Source organism: Stegostoma tigrinum, chromosome 16 (assembly GCF_030684315.1).
Source record: "Stegostoma tigrinum isolate sSteTig4 chromosome 16, sSteTig4.hap1, whole genome shotgun sequence".
In the NCBI taxonomy this organism is placed as follows: Eukaryota; Metazoa; Chordata; class Chondrichthyes; order Orectolobiformes; family Stegostomatidae; genus Stegostoma; species Stegostoma tigrinum.
In genome coordinates, this window is record NC_081369.1 from 20,765,546 (window position 1) to 20,784,189 (window position 18,644).

The 18,644-nt window shown below is 40.7% G+C and overlaps 1 protein-coding gene across 2 annotated transcripts in view; it reads right to left on the reverse strand.

Annotated features, from left to right (window-relative positions):
• nfatc3a (nuclear factor of activated T cells 3a) overlaps nucleotides 1-18,644 on the reverse strand; it is a 150,163-nt gene that overhangs the window by 115,282 nt on the left and 16,237 nt on the right. For both annotated transcript variants that reach the window (XM_048546622.2, XM_048546624.2), the window contains exon 3: nucleotides 1,698-1,860. In XM_048546622.2, coding sequence (XP_048402579.1) covers nucleotides 1,698-1,860 — 163 coding nt within the window. The remainder of the gene's footprint in view (nucleotides 1-1,697; nucleotides 1,861-18,644) is intronic.

The window sequence follows — 18,644 nt, forward strand, 5'->3', positions numbered from 1 at the left end:
AAACCAGAGATGTATTTAATGGAATATAGAACTTTAACTGAATTTTTTTTTAAAGTTATGAAGAACAGATGCAGAAGATAGCGTGAGAACCTATTCCCACCAGTTGAGGGAGTTTAGGTTGAGACTGCATGGTGAAGGCAGGAAACACTTCCTCACACAGGTTCCAGGACATAACCATCTCCAACAAGAGATATTCTAACCGGCTTCTGGGCAGCAATGAGGCAGCAGTACTAACTGCTAAGCCATAGAGTGCCGGGCACCCAGGTTCGATCCTACCCTCGAGCAACTGTCTGTGTGGAGCTAGCATATTCTCCTCATGTCTGCGTGGGTTTCCTCTACACAGTCCAAAGATGTGCAGGTTGGGTGGAATGGCCATGCTAAATTGCCCATAGTGTCCAGGGATGTTTAGGTGATGTGAATTAACCATGGGAAACACCGGGTTACAGGGATACAGTAGCAAGGTGGGTACGGGTGGGACGCTCTTTGGAGGGTCAGTGTGAACTTGATGGGTCAAATGGCCTGCTTCCACATGGAAGGGACGCTATGAACTTCTTTACAGTTAACAATATTATCATCACCAAATCTTCCAGCATCAACACTTAGGGTTTATAATTGACCAACAAATTACCTGACCAGCCACATTAGTAACATGGCTATGTTAAAGCAGGTCAAAATGGAGGTTATTGCCGCCGAAAGTCTTTTGATACTCCAAACTTATTCAACATTTAAAAGGCACAAGTGAATTACTCTCCACTTACCTGCACGAATGCAGCTTCAATAACACACAAGGAAGAATACCATCCAAGACTAAGCAACTTGCTCGAGTAGCACTGCACCCACCACCAATGTTCACTCCCGCTATCACTACTGGCACATAGCACATGTACTATTTACATGATGCACTGCAGTGACATGTGAAGGTTTCCAAACATGCCACTTTAATAACCCAGAAGAACAAGGACAGCAGCTGAATGTAAACAACCAAAGCTCCCTTATAAGATGCACACTCTCCTGGATTGGATCTCCATCCCTGTTCCTTCATTTCAATGGAACAGAACTCTGGAACATCATTCTCCACAGCAATTTTCATGCACACCTAAAACTGGTTGGACTGCATCAGTTCAAGAAGGCAGTTCAGCACCATCTTCTGATAGTAAACTTCTGAAACCAAGCAGCCCAAACACAAATATCCATAATAAAAATGATGCTGTAAAATTAAGACAGGAGAGAATAATAACAAGAAATCATGAAAATTTTACAATCAACTTTCTTGTTGTCCATAAGCCTAAGCAAGTGATAGTAAGTTAATGTTTGACAAGGCATGAGAAACCAGTTACACACATAATTGAGAATTAAAGCACTATTAAAATAAAATTCAATACAAAATCTGACAAAACTGAAAGAGTTGCCAGCTGTATATCACATTTCACAATAATGACAGCATTTCAATTTTAAAACTGGCATGCGTTCAAACTATTTTTCCTTTTGTAAGGTAAATTGGTTTGCATAATAAATCTCATCCATGGATCAAAATTCTCTGACTCACCCACCTATCAGCATTCTGGGTGCACTATGCCAACCAGAAAGCAGTAATTATGAGGCAGCTGATCCCAACATTCAAGTGCAACAAATGCTCATGTTCTCACCAAATCTCATGGACACAAATAGTGTTGTCAGAAACTGAACAAAGTACTTACCTTAACAACTGGGTGTCCTCCAGAAGATGCCTTCACAGCTCCTCGACTCCCCTCTGTCTCATAGTGAGCTCTGTGATGGGTCTTTGGCTGGACTTCTATTTTTAGTTCATATTGTAGATACTGACTTGGCAAAGGCCAGTCCAAAGAAGGCAACGATGATGTGCTAAAAGACAAAATTTATATGCGCTTTAGTTGGACTGTGTGATATATTAGTACATGTATCTGAAATCACCTAGCACACAGACATTTCAAATTATGCTTTACACAGGACATTAGAAGCTTCCCTTCAATAAATTTCCTGTCACATTTGCAACAATGTTTAGCTGTACCAGTTCTGTAGGCAGAGCACTACAGGTTTTTCATACTCGGGCAAATGCCACTTTGTGATTAACAAAAACAGAAAGCTTTCTGAGTGTAAATTGTCACATCAGTTAACTCCAGTCAGAACAGACAGTGCTGAAGCTGGAAGGCTTTGTTGAATGACGCTAGCAAAATTCTCATTTGTACAGTCATCTTTCCATTTAAAAGAAAATGACTAAGACAAATAGAATATTTTCACACAAGCTCCTGATAGACAATTTAAAAAAGGCACATTTTAATTGTGTTTTTAACAAGAAATAAGAGGCTTGTGCAATATAATGTAATTGTGAGATCTGATTCCAACCCAATCCAAGGATATGTAGGAGAGAAAGAGACCCCTTCATAGGCTTGTCCATGGTGTTTTTAAAAACTAGCTTGTAAAAGGTCAAGAGCCACTTCCATCAAACCTGCATAACTTTCCACACTTTGATGTCAGTAGCAATCTTCAATCAACTCAACAATACCTGGAACTCCATCCTTAAATCATGATTTCTACTCATCTGCTCTCCTTTATAGCCCTTCCTAAAAAAGCATCCTTTTAACCTAGCATTCAGCACCATTTCAAATATCTTTCCTATTGTAGGGATGGGAGTGTACAGAGTATAGGTTGCGATCTGAAACTGTTAATTATTTACGATTCTTCAAGCACAACAGAACTTAAGAGTTTTAGTGAAGCAGTCTTAGAACATAGAACATAGAACATAGAACAGTACAGCACACAACAGGCCCTTCAGCCCACAATGTTGTGCCGACCATTGATCCTCATGTATGCACCCACAAATTTCTGTGACCATATGCATGTCCAGCAGTCTCTTAAATGACCCCAATGACCTTGCTTCCACAACTGCTGCTGGCAACGCATTCCATGCTCTCACAACTCTCTGTTTAAAGAACCCGCCTTTGACATCCCCTCTATACTTTCCTCCAACCAGCTTAAAACTATGACCCCTCGTGCTAGCCATTTCTGCCCTGGGAAAAAGTCTCTGGCTATCAACTCTATCTATGCCTCTCATTATCTTGTATACCTCAATTAGGTCCCCTCTCCTCCTCCTTTTCTCCAATGAAAAGAGACCGAGCTCAGTCAACCTCTCTTCATAAGATAAGCCCTCCAGTCCAGGCAGCATCCTGGTAAACCTCCTCTGAACCCTCTCCAAAGCATCCACATCTTTCCTATAATAGGGTGACCAGAACTGGACGCAGTATTCCAAGTGCGGTCTAACCAAAGTTTTATAGAGCTGCAACAAGATCTCACGACTCAAACTCAATCCACCTGTTAATGAAAGCCAAAACACCATATGCTTTCTTAACAACCCTGCCCACTTGGGTGGCCATTTTAAGGGATCTATGTATCTGCACACCAAGATCCCTCTGTTCCTCCACACTGCCAAGAATCCTATCCTTAATCCTGTACTCAGCTTTCAAATTCGACCTTCCAAAATGCATCACCTCACATTTAGCCAGGTTGAACTCCATCTGCCACCTCTCAGCCCATCTCTGCATCCTGTCAATGTCCCGCTGCAGCCTACAACAGCCCTCTATACTGTCAACGACACCTCCGACCTTTGTGTCGTCTGAAAACTTGCTGACCCATCCTTCAATCCCCTCATCCAAGTCATTAATAAAAATTACAAACAAGGACAGATCCCGGTGGAACCCCACTCACCACTGCCTTCCAGGCAGAATATTTTCCTTCTACTACCACTCGCTGTCTTCTGTTGGCCAGCCAATTCTGTATCCAGGCAGCTAAGTTCCCCTGTATCCCATTCCTCCTGACCTTCTGAATGAACTTACCATGGGGAACCTTATCAAATGCCTTACTGAATTCCATATACACCACATCCACAGCTCGACCCTCATCAACTTTTCTAGTCACATCCTCAAAAAACTCGATAAGGTTGGTGAGGCATGACCTACCCCTCACAAAGCCGTGTTGACTGTATTTGATCAAGCCATGCTCTTCCAGATGGTCATAAATCCTATCCCTCAGAATCCTTTCTAACACCTTGCAGACGACAGACGTGAGACTTACTGGTCTGTAATTGCCGGGGATTTCCCTATTTCCTTTCTTGAAGGGAGGAATTACATTTGCCTCTCTCCAGTCCTCAGGTACGACTCCAGTGGACAGCGAGGATGCAAAGATCTTCGCAAGTGGCGAAGCAATTGCATTTCTCGCTTCCCAAAGCAGCCGAGGACAAATCTGGTCCGGGCCTGGCGACTTGTCAATCTTAATGTTTGACAAAATTTTCAGCACATCAGCTTCCTCTATCTCTATCCATTCCAGCATGCACACCTGCTCTTCAAAGGTTTCATTCACTACAAAGTTCGTTTCTTTCGTAAAGACAGAAGCAAAAACCTCATTTCGGGCTTCCCCTACCTCCTCAGACTCCACACACAAGTTCCCTATGCTATCCCTGATCGGCCCTACTCTTTCTTTGACCATTCTCTTATTCCTCACATAAGTGTAAAATGCCTTTGTGTTTTCCCTGATTCCTTCTGCCAAGCCTTTCTCGTGCCCCCTCCTGGCTCTCCTCAGACCATTTTTGAGCTCCTTCCTTGCCTGCGTGTAATCCTCTCTAGCTGAACTTGACCCTAGCTTCCTCCACCTTATGTAAGCTACCTTCTTCCTTTTCACAAGAAGCTCCACCGCTCTCGTCATCCAAGGTTCCTTTATCTTACCTCTTCTTGCCTGTCTCAGAGGGACATATTTACTCATCATTCGCAACAACTGTTCCTTAAACAGTCTCCACATGTCTATAGTTCTCTTACCATGGAACAATTGCTCCCAGTCCATGCTTCCTAACTCATGTCTAATCGCGTCATAGTTTCCTCTTCCTCAATTAAATATCCTCCTATTTTGCCTAATCCTCTCCTCCATAGCTATGTAGAATGTGAGGCAGTTATGGTCACTATCACCAAAATGCTCTCCCACCACAAGATCTGATACCTGCCCTGGCTCGTTTCTGAGCACCAAGTCTAGAATGGCCTCTCCCCTCGTCGGCCTGTCAACGTACTGCATTAGGAAACCCTCCTGAACACACCTTACAAAAACAGCTCCATTCAAATCTTCTGCTCGAAGGAGGTTCCAATCAATATTAGGAAAGTTAATGTCACCCATTACAACAACCCTACTGCGTCCACACTTTTCAAAAATCTGTCGACCTATGCTTTCTTCAATCTCCCTGCTGCTATTGGGGGGCCTGTAGTAAATCCCTAACGAGGTGACTGCTCCCTTGCTGTTCCTAATTTCCACCCATACTGACTCAGTAGGCAGATCTTCCTCGACAATGGAAGCTTCTGTAGCTGTGATACCCTCTCTGATTAGTAGTGCTACACCCCCTCCTCTTTTTCCCCCCCTCCCTATTCTTTTTAAATGTTCTAAACCCTGGAACATCCAGCAACCATTCCTACCCATGAGAAACCCATGTCTCTGTTATGGCCACAACATCATAGCACCAGGTACTGATCCATGCTCTAAGTTCATCACTTTTATTCCTGATACTCCTTGCGTTAAAGCAAACACACTTTAACCGATCCCTTGGTTCCTTCCCACTAGCTGGTCTACCTCTTGATACTGCCTCACCTGCATCAACTCTCACCTCCGGTATACAGCTCAGGTTCCCACCCCCCGCCATACTAGTTTAAACCCTCTCGAACTACTCGAGCAAACCTTCCACCCATGACCTTGGTCCCCTTCCAGTTCAGATGCAGCCCGTCCTTCTTGTACAGGTCCCACCTTAATTCTGAATCACAGGATACAGGTGTAAACCCAACTCCATATCAATGCAGTGCTGAATAAGTGCTTCATCGTAGGACATTTCTTCCAGCAAGACACGAAACTGAGGTTTGTCTGTTAATATAAATGTAAAGTGAGAGAAGCAGTATCAGCCTCTTAGGGTATATAAAATCCAAGGGTGCAGCAGGGCACAATGCAAACTCAAATATATGAATAAACTAAAGCATATCTTAATACCTTCATCTGACACAAGTACTGCTAATGAACTGCAATCTCCATAGCTGACAATACCTAAAACGTGCACTCGACAATCTTCAGACCTCCAATAGTTTTTGGGAGTAGTCAGTCACACATTTCACTTGAGGTTTAATTCTGGACACTTTTGCTCAGAGTACAGTCAACTCCGATCATGCTCCAGAATGTGTGAGCCAAAAAAAAACACACTAATGTAGTACTGAAGTGGTATTACCTTTTGGTTGACATATCAAACTAATGTTCCATCTGCCCTTTCAGACAGGCATAAAAAGATCCTTTGGTGCAATTTTACAAGAGGTCAAGGTTATCTAGATCATGTCCTGGCCGGTGTTAATTTCTTAATCATCAAAAGCAGAACATGTTATCTGGGCATTATCAATTACAGTTTCTGGGAGCATGCCAAGCATAAGTTGGATGCCATTCTTCTACACTGTAAAAGAACAATTAGATTTTAAAGTACTTAATTAGAGGGTGACAGCTTTGAGGTACCCAGTAGGCATTAAACGTACAACATAAACACAAGTTTTTCTTCGAAATATCTTTTTCTCAAAGAACCCGTAAATGGAGCAGGTGCCAAGTCTCCCAATTTTGAATCTTTAATAACAATATCTCTACAACTACCAGGGCAGGCTGGCAGATTAACTAAAAGGAGGCCATTAAAATGTTATAAATAGTTCATCAAAATAGGATGTTTTTCTATTATTCTGGTAATTAAACATACAATGGGTTTGGTCCCGGGGCGATACACCATTGAAATAACAAATTGCTGGCAAACATTGACTGCACTTGCCTTCTCTCTTAGGCAGTCCCTTGGGATCACGGATGACTCGCTTCCACTCAGATTCAATGGGTGCTGAAATAGCTGAAGAGTTCAATGCACAGTCTACAGACTCCGCCCCACAGACAGTTGTTGGTGCTTGAAGGTTTGAGTAGATGGGCTGTTTGGATGTTTGTGTTCTCCTTCTGGCATGGCTTTCCTGATGAAGTATCTTAAAGGACTACTGCACCACATAATAAGCTTTCCCCTTTTTCATCTCTCACGAATCAGCAGACGTACTTGACCTCAACAGGGAAATTTTGAGGACATCCCTGATGTGCTACAGCTTCAACTGCCCGAGTTACTTGTAAAATTCCTTACAGGAAACTAACTAACGAGTCAGTCTAACAATAGCTCAAAACAGACCAACTAAAAATCACCAAGTTGCACTATGAGATAAAGAAAGAGGTAACTAATTCAGAAATGAACATTATTTACTAATTTCAAGTAACTTTACAAATACATTGCACCAGCAGTATGAAGCCCTGTAAATTTCAAACTTGCTCAGAAACTTATAGAGACTCCGTTGTCAAAATCAATTCCTCTATGTAGCATCTGTTTCAGATCCATAGATGTTGGACTAACACAAATTCTATGCAAGAGGGGTCAAAGTTCCTGAAATTGGATTTAACACGTACATATTCATTTAAACACTACAATCATTTACTAAAGCTGAATGAACTAATGAAGTTAACAAAGATACTTTCTCCCGACCCTTTGATCCCTTTAGCCCCAAGAACAAGATCTAGCTCCTGCTTGTAAACATTCAATGTTTAGGCCTCAACCATTTCTGTGGCAGAGAATTTCATAGGCTCACCAATTTTTCATGAAGAAAGCTCCTCTCATCTCAGTTCTAAATGGCCTACACTATATCCTTAGACTGCGACCCTGGTTCTGAACTCCCTGGTCAACACAAACATCATTCTTTTGTTTACAATGTGTAGTCTTGTCAGAGTTGCATAGGTTTCAACTCAATTCCCCCTTTCTGGACTCCAGTGAATAGCAACGTAATGAATCCAACATCATACATCAGTACTGCTTTCCCAGGAATCAATCTGATAGGTCTGCGCTGCACTCCCTCTGGAGCCAGAGCATCCTTCCTCAGATATGGAGGGCCAATCTGCACACAATATTCTAGGTGTGATCTCACCAAAGGCCCTGTACAAGTGCAGCAAGACTTCCCTGTGCCCTTGAACCTTCTAACTATGAAGGCCAACATAGCATTTGCTTCCTTCACCATCTGATGCACCCGAATGCTTACTTTCAGAGACTACTGTACAAGGACACTAGCTGCACTTCTCCCTTTCCCAATCCACTGCAATTCAGATTAAAATCTGCTTTCCTGTTTTTGCTACCAAAGTGGATAACTTCAAATTTATCACATTCTCCTTCTTCTGCCATGCATTTGCCCAATCACTCAACTTGTCCAAGTCACACAGAAGCTTCTCCATCTTCCTCACAGCTCACAGCCCCACCCAGCTTTGTTTTATCTGCAAACTTGAAGATATTACATTTAGTTCCCTTGCCTTAATCATTAACATACGTTGTGAACAGCTGGGGTCTAAACACTGAGCCCATTGGTCAATGGCTGCCACTCAAAAAGAGGATCCTTTATTCCCACTCTTTGCTCCCTGAGCAATCTATGTCTCGATCCATGCCAGCACACTAACGCTAATCCCACGTGCTTTAAGTTTACATGGTCTCTTATGTAGGACTTTATCAAAAACCTCCTGAAAGCCAAGTAAACCACATTAATTAGCTCCCCTGTGTCAACTTGCTAACCCGACCCTCAAAAAATTTCCAGTAGATTTATCAAGAATGATTTCACTTTTGTAAGTCCATGCTGGCTTTGTCTGATTCTGTGATAACAAAGTGTGGAGCTGGATGAACACAGCAGGCCAAGCAGCATTTCAGGAGCACAAAAACTGACATTTCGGGCCTAGACCCTTCATCAGAGAGGGGGATGGGGAGAGGGAACTGGAAGAAATAGGGAGACAGGGGCAGGCGGACCAAAAGTGGAGAGAAAACAAGATAGGTAGAGAGGAGAGTATAGGTGGGGAGGTAGGGAGGGGATGGGTCAGTCCAGGGAAGATGGACAGGTCAAGGAGGCGGGATGAGGTGGTAGGTAGGAAATGGAAGTGCAGCCTGAAGTGGGAGGAAGGGATGGGTGAGAGGAAGAACAGGTTAGGGAAGCAGAGACAGGCTGGGCTGGTTTTGGGATGCAGTGTGGGGGGAGGGGAGGAACTGGGCTGGTTTTGAGATGCAGTAGGGGAAGGGGAGATTTTGAAGCTTGTGAAGTCCACATTGATACCATTGGGCTGCAGGGTTCCCAGGCAGAATATGAGTTGCTGTTCTTGCAACCTTCGGGTGGCATCATTGTGGCACTGCAGGAGGTCCATGATGGACACGTCGTCTGAGGAATGGGAGGGGGAGTTGAATTGGTTCACGACTGGGAGGTGCAGTTGTTTGTTGCGAACCGAGCGGAGGTGTTCTGCAAAGTGGTCCCCAAGCCTCCGCTTGGTTTCCCCAATGTACAGGAAGCCACACTGTGTGCAATGGATACAATATACCACATTGGCAGATGTGCAGGTGAACATCTGTTTGATATGGAAGGTCATCCTGGGGCCTGGGATGGGGGGGGAGGGAGGTGGTGTGCGGGCAAGTGTAGCACTGCCTGCGGTTGCAGGGCAAGGTGCCAGGTGTTGTGGATCGAAGGGTCTAGGCCCGAAACATCAGCTTTTGTGCTCCTAACATGCTGCTTGGCCTGCTGTGTTCATCCAGCTCCACACTTTGTTATCTTGGATTCTCCAGCATCTGCAGGTCCCATTATCACTGTCTGATTCTGTCACTGTTTTACAAATGGTTATTAAATCTTTTATAATGGACTGTACCATTTTCTCTCCACTATCAACATCAGGCTAACTGGTCCTGTTTTTCCAATTTTCTCTCCACCTGGGTTTTTAAAAAGTGGGTTGACATTAGCAACCCTGCAAACCATAGGAAATGTTCTAGAGTCCTTAGAATCTAAAGCACAAGGTGCTTTTCATGGGCACAGAATGTCACTTTTTTAAACTGTTTAGTAGGACAGGACTTGAGTACTGCTGAGAGTCACCTTTTCAAATGCTGTTTGTCTTGCATGCATCAAGGGAATTCATAATAATACCAATGAAGTGGGGATAAAACAACATTTATACTCTATAAGAGAAATACTGATTTTTTTTTCGAAAAAGCCTTGTGTCCCTATCTCTGGGCCAGAAGGTCCAAGGCCCATTTGCCCCAAATGTGTTATAACATGCTTGCACTGGTTGATTAAATATAATTTATTTTTCTAACTAATGCATGAGTATCCATTATGTTATCGCTTAAAAATAAGTTTTAAAAACTAGGAGGTAAACTTAACTAGAAGCATTAGATCTAACTCATTAACAATTGGTAAGAAGGAGTTTAGAATAAATACAGTAATTAGAGTATTCTAGTTCTAATTAAGAAATAATCCATATTGCTCTCCTTGGCCACTGGCCACCTCCAGAAGTATTCACATCTTAACTGCTATGTTACAGCTGTATTGTCAAAGAGAGTTAGCATTAAATAAAAGTCTTCAATTCCCTTTACTGCAATTCTCAGATTATCTGACCTACCTAAATATTGTTAAAACTATAATCGTATAACCTAGTCAGCCCATTAAGTTACTGCCATCTAATCAAAATCTTCTACAGAGAAACAGGCACTAGACGAAGCATCCATACTCTGCTCAAACCATAAGTACTGATACAAGTAACCAAACCTCCCTGACACCATCTCTACATCCCAGGATATGATTTTGTTTTTGTTTTGCATTAATATAGCATTTTTTCCACATTTCTAAGTGGTCCTTGCAACGCATGCCAAAATTAGTAAATGTACAGTCAAAATTAGAATGATATAAAGTTTTCCAATATATTAATAGCTAACAAATTTTATACTTTCAATTCAGTAAACTTAAGTTCATTGGTTATGACATTTTACATTACTACTAGCTCTATAATTGTATGAGAGTCTGCAAATAGGAACTTCATTACAAAGCTTTTAACACAAGGCCCCTTTCTGTTTTAATATTCAATATAAACGAGGACCGTGTCGCTCTGCTACATTAGTAACAGCATTTGGCATTCATGTTGCCACTTCCTTATTTTTAAAAATTAATGCCAACTCAGCATTAATTCGAAGAACGCCAGATTTGGGAACATTCTTCAAAATACAATGTTTACAAGATAAATTGAATCTAGTTTGGAGGACAGTGATTCATCTATATTTGATCTCAGCAATTCCAATGCACATCTGTATCTGTAACAGGCCATGCATCAGATGGTGACAAATCACAGTCTGAAACACACACTGTGATAAGCTGTGAGGCGGCAGGTTAGCTGGGAACTACTTTAATAATCTGATCCACATCATGATCACTTTCACAACAAACGAAGGGATGAGTATTAACATACGTTATTGAAATTTTAATGATGAACAAAACAATTTATATTTCAATAAGCTACCTGTATTAAAATAAGCCAAAACCATTGTTCAAGTGTGCAGGTGCAGCAGACAGTGAAAAAGAAAAACTGTATTCTGGCTTCATAACAAGAGGATTTAAGTTTGAGAACATGGATATCTTTCTACAATTATACAGAGCATTGATAAGGACACACCTAGAATACTGTGTGCAGTTTTAATCTTATGTGAGGAAGGATGCTTTTGCTACAGAGGGAGTGCAGAGAAGGGTTACCAATCTGTTTCCTGGGGCGACAAGACTCATGTATGAACAGTGATTGAGTCAGTTAGGATTTCATTTGCTAGAGTTTATAAGAATTTTTTTTTCTGGTTTGGGGGGCATGGGGAGGAAGAGGAGAGAAAATTTCAGAATATCCTGCCGGTTACATGCAGGAAAAGTGTTCCCAATGGGACCAAGTCGAAAGCCAGGGATCATAGTTTAAAGATAAGGGTTAAACTTTTTATGATCAAGATGAAGAGAAATTTCTTCATCCAGATAGTCATGTATTGAGGTGGTTGAAGCAGTTGAGGCCAAAACATTGCTTTCACGAAGGACGTAAATACAGCTAGAGATTAAGGGATGTAGGCGTTAAGCTCAATGATCAGCAATGATCATAATGAATGGAGTAGCAGTCGTGAGGGGCTGGATGGCCTCCTACTGCTCCTATCTTTTATGCTTCTATGCAATTGATTGGGATGCAAGAAAATTAGGGAAGTTGACTAAAAATAGGTTTTAAGGTAGCTTTTAAAAGGTAAAGAATGAAGCAACAAGTCATAGGTGGGGAGAACTCATTCCATGACATAACTCTTGGATAACTGAAAGCACCAATAAAATAGCAGGACTGGGCTAACTGGGTAGACTGCAGACTTGAACTAGACTGTAGACTACAGGAGATTGTAGAGGTAGGATGGAGGTACACTACGGAAGGATCTGAAGTTAAGGATAAGATTTTCAAGCTTACACCATTAGCAGACAAAGTCCCAATGAACAGACAAAAATGATTAGGCAGGATAGAATACAGTGACAGAAACACGCACATGCTAGAAATAATGTATTAAGAAACTTGGGACACCAACAAGGAAAATGTTCCCAGACTACAACTGTGATTACATTTCAAAAGTACTCAGCTGGTTGTAAAATGCATTAAATAAATGCCAGTCTATCTTTCCTTTTAGTAAATGGCAAGATGGACAGCACTTGAACAGTTAATTTAATTAAAATAACAGATTATTCAGACCTGCATTTCCTGAAAAATATATTTGTCTCAAATTTACCTGCTTGAACGTGCCACTTTCAAACACAAAGCTAATTTTGCAACTGTGTTAAATATAAGTTGAAAGCAATATGCATCAAAAAATTTCCTCAAATTTAATTGGATAGTTCATCAACCTTTACAACAATTAGATGAAACAAGATTATAATAGGCAAGATATCTACTTCAGAATCACTACAGAAAGCAGGAATATTTTTATTAAAAACAAACTGTTTTCATTTTTGAGTTTTTTCAAAACTAATCCTCAGAATTTTGGTTCAGTTGTCTTTGCTGGAAACTCATTGGTTGTTGGTCAGTCCCAGGACATCACTGCAGGAGTTTCTCAATGTAGGCATTTTTTATCAGCTAGTTATCAACCCAAGTGTGGATATTGTCCCGTCGTTACTACTGGGGTTGGACCACTTCTGCACCTGAGGAGTCACAAATGGTGCCATGCATTGCATAGTGAATTATCCCAGTTTCTGACCACGTGATAAGGAGAAGGTCATGGGTGAAGCAGCATAAGATGATTGGGCCTAGGCATCTGAAATCCCTGCCACTGGACTAGAAGGTCTGGAATTGAGTCCCACATGTCCCAGATTTGTGCTGTAACATCAATGAACTGACTGATTTAAGACATGTTCAGACATGTTATAACATACCTACGAGCAAGTGAGACTTGAATCCACAACTTACAGCTTAGAGGTGGAGACACTATTACTGCACCACAATAGCCCCAATTTCACAGGGTAGTTTTTTTTAAATCAATCAGGCCCAACCATCTTAAGCTGTTTCATCCATGACCTTCTCCTCATCACATAGTGAAAAACTGGGATGATTCATTCTGCAATGCTTGGCACCATTTGTGACTCTTCAGGTACAGAAGTGGTCCAACAGCAGTAACAACGACTGGGCAATATCCACACATGGGTTGATATCTGGCACAAATGTTACTTGCCACTTAAGTGTCAGGCAATCATCACTATCAATGACAGAATTGAACCATTGTCCCTTGACATTTCAACTGGCATGACCAGCGCTAAATCCCTATTTTACATCCTGTGAATTACCAATGACTCAAAATTGAACTGGTCTAGCCATAAAAATACAGTGGCTCCAACAGCAGGTCAAAGGCTGGCAGTCTTGCATCATGCAAATTATGTCCAGACATCCCAGAGTCTTCCCACTCCCTAAAATGTTCAAATCAGGACTGCGATGGAATATTCCCCACTTGTCTGCAGCTGCCAGGACGCAAAAGACACTCGACACGACCCTGGACAAAGCAGTCCATTTGATTGAAGTCACATCCACAAACATTAATTCCTTTTACCACTGACACTCAGTAGCAGCAATGTGCATCATCTGCAAGATACATTGCAGAAATTCCCCAAATCTCCTTCGACAGAACTTTCTGACCTCACGATCACCACCATCCAGAAGGACAAGGGCAGCAGTTACATGCAAACATCTTTATCTGCTTGTCTGTTGACAAGTTTCTCCCTCAGTCACTCTCAATCCTGACTTGGAAATATATCGCTGTTCCTTCACTGAGCCTGGTCAAAATCCTGGAATCCTGTCCCTAACGGCATTGCACGTGTACTTACACAAAAGCAGACAGCAGCAGTTCAAGATAGTAGCTCACTACCACATTCTCAAGGGAAATTACAGATGGGCAATAAGTGCTGTCATAGCCAGCATAGCCCACATGCCCTGAATAAACTTTTAAAAATTAACTGTTAATCCATTCCTCTTAAAATGCTTCTCTTACAACCAGCAAACTACAATGTCATTTTGCAATGTCAAGACATCAAAACAACCTGCTAAACAATTAGAATGCAAAGATGAAGCAGTTCAACACTAAAAATACATATTAATGCAAAACTACATTGTAACTTAACTACTACTTTCAGGAGATTGTCAGAATTTGCCCATTCAGCACTTTGTTCCCAAGTATCTGATTTTGTAAATAAGATTTCTTCTGACCCCACAATCTAAATTATTTAACCTTCACTTAAGTTTATTTTAGTTGCTGTTCTGTTGATTATATCCCAAAAGACCAGCCAACATTCCCTTGAACAATTTCAGCAAGTAGCAAATGCTGAAAAAAATACCAAGGGACTAAAGCTATAACAAGCCTAGTATTTTTAGATTCAAGGCTTTTAGAGGCTTGAGTCAACACTGTGTACATTGAAGTATTTGTTTTAAATTTGACTTAAGGATCTCTACAACTCAAAAGGGAATCTGCTTTGAGTGCACATAGAGGTCCGAGCTGAACTCTGCATTGTCACACCTGTTTCAAACAGCCAACATAACAAATATTACTTTTGTAACCACTCTAGTCTCCAATTTTGCTGTTGCATCTTATGCAAGAAGTCTAAGCAAGCCAGCTGCATGCCCTGGGACTATGTTGTGACTTGTTTTAAAATCTCCAGTCATTGCAAAAGTAGATTTTTTTTCTGAAATAGTTAGAACTAGACATTATAAACTTATGGAGAGCCTAACTACTTCACATTGAATATCTTACATATTCTGCAGCTGTACCATCAAAATATTCTCCACTGGTGTCAATGAAGAATGCTGTAAGGCAGTCCTCAGGAGAATCAACATAATCTGTGTACCACTTTTAAAAGCAGGACTACAGATTGAAATCTGTGCCTCCATCCCATCAATAAGATTTAAAGTATGATCGAGGTTTGCCAACCCTCCAGGATTATCCCAAGTTTGTTGCCGTCACCCTGAAAAAGTTCAGAGGCCATTTCTGTATTTTGTCTCTTTAACCATCTTTATTTATTAGCCAATAAAAGATGACTAAAAGGCTGAGCTGGGACTTGATCTCTTTCAGCCACGAAGTCTCAAATTTTCCTTGGCAGAAATCTCTATCCACCTGACCACCAAGTTGTCTCAGTATGAGATTGGAGGGGGTGGGGGAATAAGAGTGAGTGCATTTACTACTTCCTTCAACAGACCCATATTTTGCTTTGAAGGTCACAGGCTCCAATGTCAGGTGGAAGATGGAGTCACATGTTCTAAAAGCACAACTGAAATTCCTATTTAACAGAGAGAGGCAAACCACCTGCAATCTCAGGCACTCTGTTAAAAGCAACAGGATATTGAGCAATATTTGCAATCTGGTGCAGTACAGGTTGCCAGACGACTCGTCTGCAACAGTGCGGAAGTTGGAGAATTCTGATGTTCAGTAGTAGAATAAAAGGATTTGTGTTACTGCTACATTTTCCAATTAATTACTCTCTTAGAAGGCAATATGCCACTTCCACACCAAAAGATCCTCAGCAGACATTCTGACAGCACAAAATGGAAATCACTCATTTACATTTTCCTTTATTTATATATCTACTTGCATTTTCACTCCATAACTTCAGTTTCATTTCAAACAAAATATACACCAGTTTTTCAAAAATTGTTATACCGAAGAGATTCCATTTCTGCAGGGAATCAATGTTACATAAACAAGAATAGATGTGACCAGACAATTAATTCAAAGTTTAACACAAATGAAGTTATACAAACTCTTCACACTTTACCACAGTCAGAATCTTAGTGAGAAATTCCAGAGTAAACGACATTTCTTAAGAACAGCACTATTTGCAATTTCCAATCAAAATGTTACTGCTTTTGAATATTTTCTTTTTTTTTGGTAGGGTTGGCACAGGGAAAGAAATGAGCTTTTAACACATCTTTTGGGTTGGTTTGACAAAGAACTTCATGAAGGAAAGCTTCACCTACCCTGGTGCATATCAGGAAGCTGGTTGTTTAAAGGTGCTTCTATCACAGAATGCGTTGACTAGTAGAGGAGACTGGTTATAACTGTTATTAAAATTCACCATTATACCTTAGCTAAATATGTGACAGTGGGTCTTTGTATTTAGCATTTCATTTCTAATGTCCTTTAGGAAAGGAAATGTGGTATTCTGAACTGGTCCGGTCTACATGTGACTCCAGGCCAACTGCAATATGGTTGACTCTTATCTGCCCTCTGCAGTGGCCCAGCAAGCCACACAATTCAAGGAAAATTAGGGTTGGGCAACAAAATTTGACTTTGCCAGTGATGCCCACATCCCATAAAAGAATAAAAGCTGAAGGGATTTGGGTATATGATTCTTCCAATAATCCATCTATTAAAATGATTGGTGTACACCGATAGTGAAAATTAGACGCATACACCTTTAGCAGTCTATTTTTAAAGTTATTTTTTCACTTGTGCACCAAGTGCAGTGACTTCACCTTCTAATTTCAGAAGAAAGCACATCCCTGTGCAATCCTGCTGCACCAGCACAAAGTCCATTTCTAGCAATACCAATCCTTTTATTAATAAAATATGTTGAATTGCAGGACCAATCAGAATCAGTCCTTGACTAAATCAAACACTATTTATGTTAAGATCTTTATAGGCAACATAAAGATTTTCATCCAATTTCCAACCCAAGTTTGAACCCACACATAAAATTGATAAAGCTCACCTGAAATTGATTGTCAAATTTATAAACTCCTATCTTTCATACCACTTATTGGTTAATGTTAGTAGTTCTTATCAATGCACTCAAAATCATGTCTATGTAGTCTTGGGTCTAGGACTGCCTTTAGAATTGTATCTTTTGCTATATGCTGCTTCTGTTCACCTTCCTGCCAAAACGTATCACAACACACTTCTCTGCATTAACTTTCACCAACCATGTATCCAACCATTCCACCAGCCTATGTCTTCGTAAAGGTTATCACTATTCTCCTCAGTTAACAATGCTTTAAGGTTTTGAACCATCTGCAACTTAATAAACTGTAATGATAGGTTGTTAACATAGATCAAGGTAAGTCTCAGTCTCAATATCAACTTGTGGGAAATCTGTCTTAAAAGATCAAGTGACAGCACTATCCATTTGTATTCATATAGCGCCTTTAGCGTAAACAAAATCTCCATGTGCTTCAGAGGGGCATCAACAGGCAGACTAAAACATTGCTCAGCATAAAAAAAAATTAGGATAGGAATGAAAACAGCAACATCTGCAATTCAAACCTCTTTGGTCATTCAAGTGGATCCTGGCTAATCTGACCCATTGCCATTAAATCGCTTGCCTAACAAAATAAAAAACAATATTAATCTGGAAATTTTCAGCTAACCTGAACTCCACATTTTTTAGAAGTGTTTGAGATTTTCAAATGCTTGGTCAAAGAGTTAGGTGTCAAAGAGTTAGGTTTCAAAGACTGTTTTAAAAAAGGAAGAGAAGACAGAAGGCAATTCTGGAGACTGAGGCCTAAGGAGTTGAGGGCATAATCACCAAGGTTGGAATGCAGGAACTCTAGAAATTCTAAAAGGGCAGAACAGTAAAAACAGACTTCAGAGTTGTTGAGCTGGGAGTGGTTATGGATAACTGTTGTCATGGCAGGATTTGAAGAGAACGAAGAGAAGTTGAAACATGAGATATTGCGGAGCCTGGAGCAACAACAGATCATTAAATTCAGGGTGACAGAATGGCACGTGTACAGATGCCAGCCACGGGTTTTTGAATTTGCAGACATTTGTGGATAGTAAAATACTGGAAGCAAGCAAGGTCAGTTATTCCTCCATTTTAAGACGTACACCAAAGGATTACTGCTGTTTGTAGATAAAAAATGCGCTCTTTAACACAATAAGATCTAGACTTGAGCCAAGGTACACAAGAACCCTCTTCATTTTGAGATGTGCATGACTGTTATAGCAAATCTACTTATTTTTTAACATGACCCTGCATTGTTTACATTCCAAATACGTTTCTTTGCTTTTAGGTAGAAGAACTTCAAATACTGACCGTACTCCACCTATTTGTATTACTGGAATTGCACTGACAATTTAAAAGTTTACCACATTTTTATTCTGATCAAACCAATGCCAATGTTTGGCCAGTAGTTGCTTTTTTCTTAAAAAAAATTATCAGAACTCGAGAAATTTTAGACAAATTACATTCACAGAGCTAATTTAATTTTACTTTTGGCTATGGCATTTGTAAAGAGGG